At 42.4% G+C, this 13,887-nt stretch overlaps 1 protein-coding gene across 1 annotated transcript in view; it reads left to right on the top strand.

The window, feature by feature from the left end:
* The window catches only part of NUP210 (nucleoporin 210), a 353,934-nt gene that overhangs the window by 94,165 nt on the left and 245,882 nt on the right, over positions 1-13,887 (top strand). The window contains exon 9 of the mRNA XM_077452181.1: positions 8,627-8,733. Coding sequence (XP_077308307.1) covers positions 8,627-8,733 — 107 coding nt within the window. The remainder of the gene's footprint in view (positions 1-8,626; positions 8,734-13,887) is intronic.

Raw genomic sequence — 13,887 nt, 5'->3', positions numbered from 1 at the left:
TCTTTCCACTTAAGCAGATTTGGTCAAAAGGACAAAACTGCTCCCCCATGTAGAAGAAACCAATCCACATCCCTTTGCATTGCGTCATATTAAATTTACAGGTGTTTTGCAAACAAATCCTATCACCATGATGTTTACCATGTTTAATGTGGCCCCAGATGTCCCAAAGATAGAGGGCATACACCGATTTCCCCTTTTGGCAGGGCAGCTTGTGGAGGTGGCATTTCTCTCCTTTATACCCCTGCCATGTGTGCATGCCTGGTTACACTCAGGTGGTGTGTGATGTCACACACCGTGTGGATGATGGAACTGTATGTGTGCAAATTTGTGCACACTCTGCATAGCTGCATTGTGATTAAAGATAGGGACATACCAAAGAAACCACCTGCTGCCTGCACCCCCTACTCCATTTTCTCATCACTATTCTCACATCCACTAGGATTACTAGAGGGTATAGGTGGCGATAGGTCGAGAGGCTTCAGCAGAGGAACGAGCCTACCACCCACCTCCACATGCTATTGGAAGCTGCAAAAAATGGATTCAGCCCCCAGTGTCCATACACTTCCAAAATCAGACACTCCCAGACCACATCGCTCAGCTGCTGTCCCCTTCTCCCAGCTGTCAGCAGGGGATCCCCCCGCAGTGCACGGTATGGGTAAGAGTGCACAGGCAGGCCATGGAAGTGCTGATCGGTGCTCTGCTGAACTCCTGCTGCTCTCCCCTTCTCTTCTACCAGCTGTCGGCAGGGGATCTTGGGGGGGCCCCCTCACTCTCCAGTGCTTGGAGTAGGGAAGACTGATCAGGCAGGTCATGAAAGAGCAGAGTGGGGAGAGAAGACCGCACATGACAAGCCCTACCCCCAAAATAAGCCCTACTGGGTCTTTTGTTGACAAATTAATATAAGACCTGGGATTATTTTTGGGGAAACACAGTATATTGTTAGCTATCTAGTTGCATAAGAGAAATAACCTCTCCATATTTAAGCTAATTCTATCGCATCACTTTAATGGGGTCTGATACAGCCAATGGTCCCTGGTTTGACATGGTACCTCGGCAGGGCATAATCATAAATCCAATATACATTCATAAATCACAAAATCGTATTGGTACTGGAGAACTAGTGCCACCTTTAGCAAACATTGGTATTTTAAATCTAGAGTAGGGGTCCCTAAACTTTCTAAACAAAGCTAAAATTTAAAAAGCTGCGCTAAACAAAGTCTCAATGAATGAGTCCACAAACTGACATAAAAACAAGGAAATTGATTCAAAATCACTGGAAAACTTGATATCACCGCAGTGTGCACACAAACAAGAAAAGTGCCTGACCACCGTAGCTGTAGATTCTGCTTACCAGATGGCAAGCATAAAAGGCGATTGGCTCTAGCCCAGCCTAGGCCTTTAGCTTGCAGGTGGTCACAGTGAAAACGATAGACCAAATGAGTTCAGCTGGTTGATCGCCCCTTCTATCCCACTAGAATGTCCGTTTGCACTCAAATGGATGCCCAGGAACAAAGAATAGTAGCCATAGCGTAATACAGTATAGAATTCAGTTTATTAAAACAAGATATTGCACTTACATTTAGGAAGGAATAATATTGTGTGAAAATACCGGCCGGCACAAACAAAACGGAGCCCGTCCTCCAATCTCCTGGTGACGGCACTACGTGCCTTCCTCCAGACGCGTTTCGTCATCAGCAGATGTTGTCGATAGGCAGCTTAGTGACTCACCACCTTAAGACCCCTTTCACACCGAGGGTGTTTTGCAGGCGCTAGAGCGTTAAAAATAGTGCCTGCATTCCGCCCTCAAACAGCTACTCCATTGTCTCCAGTGTGAAAGCCTGAGGGCTAAAAGTGCCCCGCTAGCATCTGAAATGCACCACAAATACGACGGTAACTGCGTTTTACCGCCAACGCTATGGGCGGCACAGAGTGAAAGGGGTCTAAATACTAAAAATGGTAAGGCATACATTTATCCAAACGCCCCGCTTATACTTATGCAAACATTGGAAACCATGAAATGTAAAAATAAATAAACCATACAAGATGGCTGACATATAAACAAAATAAAAAAGTGATGCCTAACTAAATGTAAACTGAAAACAGATCGGCCTAAAGATTTAATATGGTCAACCGATATCGCGCCATTTTAATGGAGACCATTAGTTTAAAGACATAGCTACAGCATTAATTCCCCTCATCGAATACAATGAGAGACTATAAAGTGAATCCATTATGCATTATTGAAATATAAAGTGACACAAAATAGTGATGCTGATAAACATCAAGTGTAATAAGGATAAGAAGTGATGTGAAATAAATAAAATGAATTAATAAATTAATAGTATAAACTATATGCAAATTAATAAGTGATATAAAATAATAAGTTCTATATATTAGATAAACCATGTGAGTGATTTAAAAGTGAAAATGATGTGATAGGGCAAAATACATATTAAATAAATTAAATAATCAATAATATGTGGAAAAATATTAAATCTCTAATAAAATAATATACTGATTATAATTTAAATATAGACTAATAGCATAAAATATTGAAAACATTATTAAAAAGAAATTAACATAAATATAAAAGGGCAGGAAAATGCCCTTTTATCTATACCCTGTACTGGTGTCTCAGAACATGTAAACCCATTAAGAGCAAATTTACCCATAGGCCCATTAGGAGGAAATTTACCTATAGACTCATCAAGAATTATCGATAAAAGCATTTACATCAGTATCGATATATTTTTACCCATAAGGTGCATAGGTTTTTAATTTATGGATCCAGATCATCTCTAATTTAGATCTCTCACTAGTGAACTCCTCCAATGGGGGGTAAACCTATCAATACCTAAAAAAAAAAAAAAAAAAAAATTTGTGGGGGTACTTTTCATGTACAAGTAAATAATGCTTTGACACTAAGTGGCAGTAAAGAGCTTTCTAGATGGGGATTCTAGACTTTCACAGAATCAGGTGGTGTTTTTGATGGATCTGTTGGAGTACGCTGCCTCCCACAATCATTTTTGGTTTGACAATCATTTTTATAGACAGGATATGGGAGTTGCTATGGGGGCTAAATATGCCCCCAGTCTGGTGAACCTTTTTATGGCGACAGAGGAGGTTGTAATTTTTATGCCCATGATGCACCTCAGGTGGTTTTGTGGGCTAGGTACATAGATGATATCCTCCTCCTATGGGATGGTGAACATCTTGCCTTACAAAATTGTATGTCTTCCCTTAATGTGAACCAGAGAGGCATATTGTTGAACTATGAGATGAGTCAAACTGAATTTTTTAGATCTTAAAATTTCTATTAGTGGAGATAGGGTGGTTACTGATATAAATTAATTTATACCCGTGGACAGTTGTCGTCATCGTCCCTGGTTGGAATCTGTTCCAAAGAGCCAATATCTAAGATTCAAAAAGAACTGTTCCAACCAGACTGATTTTCTAGCGCATGCGGAGGTACTTACTGGCAGGTTTCTAGAAAAGGGATATTCCAAAGAATCCCTGTGCAAGACTTAACATGCCATCAAAAATGTTAATAGGGACAAACTACTTATTGAGAGAGTACCACGTGCTAATGAGGCTTTCTTTTGGAGTCCCTTTTGTGACTACGTACTCTTTGCAGCACAACAGTGTTAAGCAATTAGTCTATAAACATTGACATGTTGTCAAAAGTGATGCGGTGGCTCAATGGGGTGCTGTCGGAGAAACCTTGGGTTGATTTTAAAGGAGCACCCTCTTTGAGAAATCGTATAGCCCCAAATGTTCTGAACCAACTAACTGTAAAACCCAGTTTTTTTTAACCAACTGGGTTCTACCAATGCAGACGTTGTAGGGTCTGTTCGTTAAGTGCATGTCCTCATAGATGGACCACAACCTTTACCTCTACTAGCACACAGGAATTACATGCCATAAAGCCATTTTTCACCTTTGCCACAGAGGGGGTTGTGTATATGTTGCAGTGCCCTTGTAGCCTGCAATATGTGGGCCGAACCAAACGGCCCCTTCAAGTTCGCCTCAACCAACATATCGCTAATATTAAGATCGGGTTTAAAAACCACTCAGTGTCTAAGCATTATTTACTTGTACCCCTCCAAAGCATTTTTAGGTATCGATAGGTTTAACCCCCCATTGGAGGGGGAGTTCACTATAGAGAGAGATATCTAAATTAGAGACCTGGATCCATAGATTAAAAACCTATGCACCTTATGGGTTAAATATCGATACCGATGTAAACTCTTTTATCCATGATTCTTGATGAGTCTATATGTAAATTTGTTCCAAATGGGCCTATGGGTAAATTTGCTCCTAATGGGTTTATATGTAAACTTGTTCTGAGACACCAGTACAGGGCATAGATAAAGGGCCTTTTCCTTCGATTGTTTTTTATTTATTTTTTAATATTCGTTACTTTTAAAAAAAATTCAATATTTTATACTATTTGTCTATATTTAATAAAATTCTTGTAGGGACATAAGGTAATTCCATCAATGGGGATATATATATAATCTATCCACATACTATTGATAATTTATCTAATATGTATTTTGCCCTATCACATAATTTTCACTTTTAAATCACTCACATGGTTTATCTAATCTATATAATTTATATCACTTATTAATTTACATATAGTTTATACTATTTATTTTAATTAATTTTATTTATTTCACATCACTTATCCTTATTACACTTAACCCCTTCCCGCCGAGCGTACGCAGATCTGCGTACTCGGCTTCCGGGGGGTATACCGGGATGATGCCCGCACCTGCAGGCATCATCCCGGTACCGTTTTTTACAGCGGGCGATTGGCTTTCCAGCCATAACAATCGATGCGGCTAAAAGCCGCTCGGCTGTTATGCCGGAGGAGCGGGAGGGGACGTCCCCCCCTCCCGCCACCTCCCGCCGCTGTTACCGGTGCTCCCGCTCGATCGGGAGCACCGATTCTTGCTGTGATGCCTCCGGCCGCTGGGGAGGAACTGGAACGAAGCCGTAATCGGCTTCGTTCCAGTCTCCTCATAGTAAACACGGAAGCGACGTCATGACGTCACTTCCCGTTTACTCGGCTGCCAATGGCGCCGGTTTTAAAAAAATATCCGGTATTCAGAATCGCCGTTTTCGGCGATCTGAATACACTGAAGTGTAAAAGAGGGGTGGGGGGTCTTTTAGACCCCCGATCCCTCCATAAAGAGTACCTGTCACCACCTATTACTGTCACAAGGGATGTTTACATTCCTTGTGACAGCAATAAAAGTGATCAAAAATTTTTTTTTTTATTTTAAACAATTTAGTAATTTTAAAATAAATAAAAAAATAAAAAAAATTTTTTTAAAGAGCCCGCCGTCCCCGCGAGCTCGCAAAGCAAAGAAAACGCATACGGAAGTCGCGCCCGCGTATGTAAACGGTGTTCAAATCACACATGTGAGGTATCGCCGCGATCGTCAGAGCGAGAGCAATAATTCTAGCACTAGACCTCCTCTGTAACGCTAACCTGGTAACCGTAAAAAATGTTTAAAGCGTCGCCTATTGAGATTTTTAGGTACCGTACTTTGTCGTCAATCCACAAGTGCGTGCAATTATAAAGTGTGACATATTTGGTATCTATTTACTCGGCGTAACATTATCTTTCACATTATGCAAAAAAAATGGGATAATTTTACTGTTTTTTGTTTTTTTTTAAATTCATGAAAGTGTACCTTTTCCCAAAAAGTTGCATTTAAAACACCGCTGCGCAAATACCGTGTGACATAAAATATTGCAACAATCGCCGTTTTATTCTCTAGAGTCTCTGTTAAAAAAATATATATAATGTTTGGGGGTTCCAAGTAATTTTCTAGTAGAAAATATGGATTTTAACTTGTAAACACCAAATTCCAAAAATAGGCTTAGTCATGAAAGGGTTAATGTTTATAAGCATCGCTATTTTGTGTCACTTTAGATTTCAATAATGGATTCACTTTATAGCCCCAAATTGTATTCAATGAGGGGAATTAATGCTGTAGCTTTGTCTTTAAACGAATGGTGTCTATTATACTGGACTGATATCGATTGACCATCCTAAATCTATTGGCCGTTTTTTTTTTCGGTTTACATTTAGTTGGGTATCGCTTTTAAATTTTTTATATGTTAACCATCTTGTATGGTTTATTTTTACCTTTTCATGGTTTTCAATGTTTGCATGAGTCTAAGCGGGGCTTTGTGGATGAATGTATCCCTTCCCTGTCTAGTAAGGTGTAACTGCCCATACTTAATATGGCGTCCCCTGATCCGTGTACACGTGACTCAGAATGAGGCCTGGTTTAGTATTTAAGGTGGTGAGTCACTACGCTGCCCATTCCCCATTGACAACATCTGGCCGGCATTTTTACACAATATTATTCCTTCCTAAATGTAAGTGCAATATCTTGTTTTAATAAACTGAATTCTAGACTGTATTACGCTATGGCTACTTTTTTTCTTTTTTTCCTGGGCATCCATTTGAGTGCAAATGGACATTCTAGCTGGATAGAGGGAGCGATCATCCAGCTGAACTCATTTGGTCTATCGTTTTCACTGTGGCCACCTGCAAGCTAAAGGCCTAGCCTAGGCTGGGCTATAGCCAATCTCCTTTTATGCTTGTCCTCTGGTAAGCCGAATCTACAGCTACAGTGGTCGGGCACTTGTCTTGTGTGTGCATTGCGGTGATATCAAGTTTTCCAGTGATTTTTGAATCAATTTCCTTGTTTTTATGTCGGCTTCTGTGGACTCATTCATTGAGACTTTGTTTAGCGCAGCTTTTTACATTTTATTTTTGTCTTTTGTGTTATCGCACTATTTGCTGTTGCTTTTTTATTAATCGTTTTTTCATCCTCCTAATTTTTAGCGCAATATTTTTCTTTTCTTTGTTTCTAAACAAAGCACCAGTTTATTGTCCTTTTAGGCCTTAGGGGGTCTGAACTGAGACCCGTGGGAGTAGAAAATGGAATATAGAATCTTAGAATACGCCAGCTTTGGTGTTGGTGGAGGAATAGTTCCTCATCATTGCTGTCAGTGGGAAGAATAGTGCCTCATATCAGTGGGAGAAATGGTGTCCCAAGGGCCAGATAAAGACAAGCAAAGGGCCACATCTGTCCCTTAAGCCGCAGTTTGGAGACCACTGATCTGGAGGAATTGTTTGAAGCTTGGGGTATTGATCAGGCCCAGGGGCGAGGTTGCCCTAAATGCAGTGGTACTCCCATTTTTGGATGACTTTAAAAAATGTATTCCCTCCTCGGGTCTGTGTGTACGTTATCCAGAGCTGAAAAAGAAATACAATAAGCATCATAGTTCTGCTGCAGGCCTACACATGTCTTTTAATTGGTATGAACATCTTTCCACATAATCATAAAGCCGGCACCAGAGCACGCTTTTGGTGTTGCCATTGCATGTTCATCTTTTAATTCTTTGTTTAAAAATAATTATTATTATGTTATTTAGTATAATAGAATCAACTACTTTTTATAAAACGGTAAGGTGTGGTACTGTGAAATAATAAACAACTTTATACTTGACTGCTCTGTGAAATGGAATTGCATAGCGTGGCCCTGTAATGCCTCTTTTCGGGTCCCCTGCTGGTGCTCCTGGCTTCTTTCCTCCACAGAGTTGCTCCATAGCTGCTTTCCTTGGGGGCACTTGTGCCTCTGTTTGCTTCTAGTGACATAGACAGCAGGAATCAGCCCTGCACCTCTGCTCTCTTGTCACTGACTGATTGACAGCAGTGGGAGCCAATGGCTCCAGCTGCCTTGGCAAAGCGCAAGAGACCAGGAAGTGAGCGGAGAGAAGAGCTGCAGATGGCACAGCCCTAGATCGAAGTAAAAGTGTGGGACTACTGATGCCTAAACATTTTTTTACCTTAAAGCGGGAGTCCGCGTTTTTTTTTTTTTTTTTTTTTTTTTTTAAAAGCCAGCAGCTACAAATACTGCAGCTGCTGACTTTTAAAATAGTGACACTTACCTGTCCAGCGCGCCCGCGATGTCGGCACCCGAAGCCGATCTCTAGATCGTCTCTCGGGTGCTGCCGCCGCCATCTTGGGTATGGGAATCAGGAAATGGAGCCTTTCGGCTTAATTTCCCGGTTCCCTACTGCGCGAGTCGCGCTGCGCAATAAGGACGGTCCCCGCTGCCTCTGGGATCTGTGTGTTTCCCAGCAGGCAGCGGGGCACTTGTGGAAAGGGGCGGGCACTTGCGGAAAGGGGAGTAATCTACGCCCCTTTCCGCAGAGAGCTATCCCGGAAGTGGGTGCAGATACCTGTACTGTACAGGTAATCTGCACCCCCCTGAAAGGTGCCAATTGTGGCGCCGGAGGGAGGGAGGGTTCCGATGAGCGGAAGGTCCACTTTAGGGTGGACCTCCGCTTTAATGCAAGGAATGCATTAAGGTAAAAAATGTTTAGGCTTTATAACAACTTTAATGGAAATTATGGGAACTGTGGTATATCTGTGGATATTGTACTGTGGCCAGTCAAATAACGTATCTTGAAACATTATTTAATTGTCCATATAAATCAAATGTTCCAATTTTTGTTAGTGCTTCCTACTTGTTTACCTGGACAGCTTTGAAAAGGCTTGTTAACTTTTGGTATATTTACTTAAATGTTTCAGGATTTACTGTATACCCTGGAGATCAATGGGTGCTTGAAACCGGAAGATACTATGAAATAACTATTGATGTATATGACAAATCCAGCAACAAGGTCTATTTATCTGATGTGAGTATACATTAAAAAAGGGTGTATCTTACGTACAGTATAGCTAACAAGGTTAATATAGCTTACGGGTTAAAGGCTTGTACCTTCACGTGATTGGACAATAGTAAACCTTTCAAGGACTTTCCCACGGGCACCTCCCCTATAGATCTACCCCTCTCCACGAGTTCCAAGTTTACTGCTAATGGTCTAAGGTTATGAAACTGTTCACAGAAAAATCACCCTCGGCCATTTTGATTTTTCTTTATTTTATCTTCGAGTTCTCCAAATCCCCACTTCCCCGCCACAAATAGAAGTAGTGCGTTCGGATCAGCACAACCTTGGGAAGCTGTTCCTGGACCTCACACAGTGGGGACAGCATGTAATATTCAGCACTGGATCCAGCATGCGTGTAGCCAATAGCTAGATGCTTTACATTTGCAGGGCCATTGTCCCTCTGTAGGGAGCACAGTCCCCCGAAGACCCCCGTAATTATGCTTTTGAATGTTACTGTTAGACCAAGGCGATATTTATGTTCACTATGCTGTAAATATTTCAAATTTGGCACTTAAAACCAGTGGATGACCCAAGGTGTGACATCACACCACAAATTGCATGTTTTACCAACACTTTTCAATGAGGCATCACTACAGGATGGTCTACATCTGGGCGAAAGGGAGCCATTGCAATGTCACAGGCGAAAAGTCTCAGACAACGTGCCCCTTTTACTGGAGCAGGAGCCAGCTTAACCACTTTCAGACCGGACCATTTTGCTGGTAAATGACCAGAGGTCTTTTTACACTTTGGCACTGCGCTGCTTTAACTGGTAATTGCGCGGTCATGCAATGTTGTACCCAAACAAAATTTGCGTCCTTTTCTTCCCACAAATAGAGCTTTCTTTTGATGGTATTTGATTGCCTCTGCGATTTTTATTTTTTGCGATATAAACGTAAAAAGACCGCAAATTTTGAAAAAAAATGATATTTTCTACTTTTTGTTATTAGAAAAATCCAATAAACTCAATTTTAGTCATACATTTAGGCCAAAATGTATTCAGCCACATGTCTTTGGTAAAAAAAAAAGTCAATAATTGTATATTTATTGGTTTGCGCAAAAGTTGTCACATCTACAAACTAAGGTACGTTTTCTGGAATTTACGCAGCTTTTAGTTTACGACTGCCTATCTCATTTCTTGAGGTGCTAAAATGGCAGGGCAGTACAAAACCCCCCCAAATGACCCCATTTTGGAAAGTAGACACCCTAAGGAAATTGATAAGAGGCATGTTGAGCCCATTGAATATTTTATTTTTTTGCCTCAAGCGATTGAATAATGACAAAAAAAAAAATTTTTTTTTTTTTTTACACAAAGTTGTCACTAAATGATATATTGCTCACACATGCTATGGGCGTATGTGAAATGACACCCCAAAATAAATTCTGCTGCTTCTCCTGAGTACGGGGATACCACATATGTGGGACTTTTTGGGAGCCTAGCCGCGTACGGGGCCCCGAAAACCAAGCACCGCCTTCAGGCTTTCTAAGGGCGTAAATTTTTGATTTCACGCCTCACTACCTATTACAGTTTTGAAGGCCATAAAATGCCAAGATGGCACAAAACCCCCACAAATGACCCCATTTTAGAAAGTAGACACCCCAAGCTATTTGCTGAGAGGCATGTTGAGTCCATGGAATATTTTATATTTTGCCACAAGTTGCGGGAAAATTACAAACTTTTTTTTTTTTTTTTTTTTTTTTCACAAAGTTGTCACTAAATGATATATTGCTCATGCATGCCATGGGCATATGTGAAATGACACCCCAAAATAAATTCTGCTGCTTCTCCTGAGTACGGGGATACCACATATGTGGGACTTTTTGGGAGCCTAGCCGCGTACGGGGCCCCGAAAACCAAGCACCGCCTTCAGGCTTTCTAAGGGCGTAAATTTTTGAGTTCACTTCTCACTACCTATTACAGTTTTGAAGGCTATAAAATGCCAAGATGGCACAAAACCCCCACAAATGACCCCATTTTAGAAAGTAGACACCCCAAGCTATTTGCTGAGAGGCATGTTGAGTCCATGGAATATTTTATATTTTGCCACAAGTTGCGGGAAAATTACAAACTTTTTTTTTTTTTTTTTTTTTTTTCACAAAGTTGTCACTAAATGATATATTGCTCACGCATGCCATGGGCATATGTGAAATGACACCCCAAAATAAATTCTGCTGCTTCTCCTGAGTACGGGGATACCACATATGTGGGACTTTTTGGGAGCCTAGCCGCGTACGGGGCCCCGAAAACCAAGCACCGCCTTCAGGCTTTCTAAGGGCGTTACAGTTTTGAAGGCCATAAAATGCCAAGATGGCACAAACCCCCCCCAAATGACCCCATTTTGGAAAGTAGACACCCCTAAATTTAGGGGTACACTAGTGAGACTAGGTAATAAATGGCGGGTGCCCTGAAACTATAAAAAAATAACTAACGAACCAGCGTCACCTGTAACAGTTATATGGTGATCACTGGTGAAAGGGTTAACTAGGGGGCAATCAGGGGGCTTTATGCGGTAGTATATGGGGGTCCCTGGCGCTATAAAAAGCTGCGGCGAACCTAAATACCTACCTGCCTAACTAGCGTCACCTGTGACACTAATACAGCGATCAGAAAAACGATCGCTTATTAGGCTGGGTTCACACTGGAGCGATGCGGGAACGCCACGAATGCGCGGCGGGTTCCCGCATCGCATGCCTCCCGGCGGCAGTTCACACTGCCCTATGCGAACTGCTGGGAGTGTCAGTGAAATGTTAATGACACCCCCAGATCAGTTCGCATATCGCAGTGCGATCTGCAAACTTGGATCGCATGGTGTGAACACCCATGCGATCCGATTCTGCTGCGGACCAAAAAAAGGGTCCCGTGCGAGTTTACGGCGGGTGCGGCACGAATTCAGCCATACTATCTGTATAGCTGAACTCGAATCGCACAGAGATCGGATGTGATTTGCACTGCAGTGCGGTGCGAATCACATCCGTTCTCATAAACCGCTGCAATGTGAACCCAGCCTTAGTGACACTGGCGACGGGGGGTGATCACGGGGTTAAACCTTTATTGGGGGGGTTAGGGGGGTACCTTAGAACTAAAGGGGGCTAACCCTAACTGCCCTAATAGTTATTAGTCACAAATGACACCCGCCGGGTGATCAGGGGGTTAAACCTTTATTAGGTAATAAATGGCGGGTGCCCTGAAACTATAAAAAAATAACTAACCAACCAGCGTCACCTGTAACAGTTATATGGTGATCACTGGTGAAAGGGTTAACTAGGGGGCAATCAGGGGGCTTTATGCGGTAGTATATGGGGGTCCCTGGCGCTATAAAAAGCTGCGGCGAACCTAAATACCTACCTGCCTAACTAGCGTCACCTGTGACACTAACACGGCGATCAGAAAAATGATCGCTTATTAGGCTGGGTTCACACTGGAGCGATGCGGAAACGCCGCGAATCCGCGGCGGGTTCCCGCATCGCATGCCTCCCGGCGGCAGTTCACACTGCCCTATGCGAACTGCTGGGAGTGTCAGTGAAATGTTACTGACACCCCCAGATCAGTTCGCATATCGCAGTGCGATCTGCAAACTCGGATCGCATGGTGTGAACACCCATGCGATCCGATTCTGCTGCGGGCCAAAAAAAGGGTCCCGTGCGAATTTGCGGCGGGTGCGGCGGGTGCGGCGAATGGCTGAACTCGAATCGCACAGAGATCGGATGTGATTTGCACTGCAGTGCGGTGCGAATCACATTCGTTCTCATAAACCGCTGCAATGTGAACCCAGCCTTACAAGTATGAATCGCAAGGGAATGATGAGGGCATTGGAGCAGTATTGGAAGAAAATTAAGACATTTTTCTGCCCCAGGCTAAATTGAAGAGGGAGTTTCAAGCAACATGCTTGTTGACATGGAAAGGCTCATTGGAGCCTTCTAAAAGAGCCTTGTTATTGTGCAGCCTGACTCTCCTTGTCTTGCCATGCCCCTTTGGGTACACAGAGACCTGGAAAATCTTTTAAAACGTTCCTTGTTTTTGTTCACCCCAGACAGAATTCTTGCTCCCCCCCAAAATCTTTGAACTTTATCCAGTGGAAAAAATTTTGCAAAGTAGTGGTCTATCCCTCTGGTTGATCCTGCCATCTCAGTCTTTAATATCTTACTGTACCTATTGAAGCTGTTCTTTCTTTCATTGATTTTGTAGATAGAAAGTTTAAGACACTTAAGTTACTCTTGCTGGTCTCGCCTCATTCAGTTTGTCAAACTGCAGCTAATTGGATTAGAGCGTTTAAACAATCAACATGACCCTGTTTTCTGACTTCCGGGGGGCATGTCCTCGAAAGCTTTGACAGCGTCCAGTCACCTGAAGGTACAAGCCTATAACCCAGGGTCTCTGACTACGTTGCATGTGTTCTGTTCAACATATGGAATTTACAGGCAAGCCTAGGACTGGACACTAGCAAACAAACTGTAGGCCAGCCTATGATCACTCCTCCCACTGCCATCATCGATTTATTGCTAGTGTTGGATGCATTTTCTACAGCATACTAAGACAGGTTTAAGACCCGTTTCTCAATGGATGAGTAAGTTTAAAGGATTTGTGCACTCATAAAATCTTTTTCTTGCAGTCCATTCAAGGTCCCACCTTGTTTATGCTCATGCACTCCGTATCATGACTTTAACACCTTTCTCGTCATCTGCTCTCATAGATTTTTGGCCTTTTTTTTTTCTCTTGCACATAAGTATTCACAGCCTTTGCTTAATACATTGTTAAAGCACGTTGGCACCAATTACAACCTCAAGTCTATTTGAGTATGATGCTACAAGCTTGATGCACCTATTTTTGGGCAGTTTCTCACATTCTTCTTTGCAGGACCTCTCTCGCTCCATCAGGTTGGATCGGGAATCCTGAGCATTGGTGCACAGCCATTTTCAGATCTCTCCAGAGATGTTCGGGTTCAAGTCGGGGCTCTGGCTAGGCCACTCAAGGACATTCACATATTTATCCCTTAGCCACTCCTTTGTTATCTTTGCTGTGTGCTTAGGGTCTTTGTCTTGTTGGAAGATGAACCTTTGCACCAGTCTGATGTCCAGAGCGCTCTGGAGCAGGTTTTCATCAAGGATGTCTCTGTACATTGCTGC

Source organism: Lithobates pipiens, unplaced genomic scaffold (genome assembly GCF_037356315.1).
Source record: "Lithobates pipiens isolate NorthernLeopardFrog02 unplaced genomic scaffold, aLitPip1_a1.2 Scaffold_23, whole genome shotgun sequence".
In the NCBI taxonomy this organism is placed as follows: Eukaryota; Metazoa; Chordata; class Amphibia; order Anura; family Ranidae; genus Lithobates; species Lithobates pipiens.
Note: the sequence above shows the minus strand (reverse complement) of the source record. Positions and strands in the feature narration are given on the sequence as shown.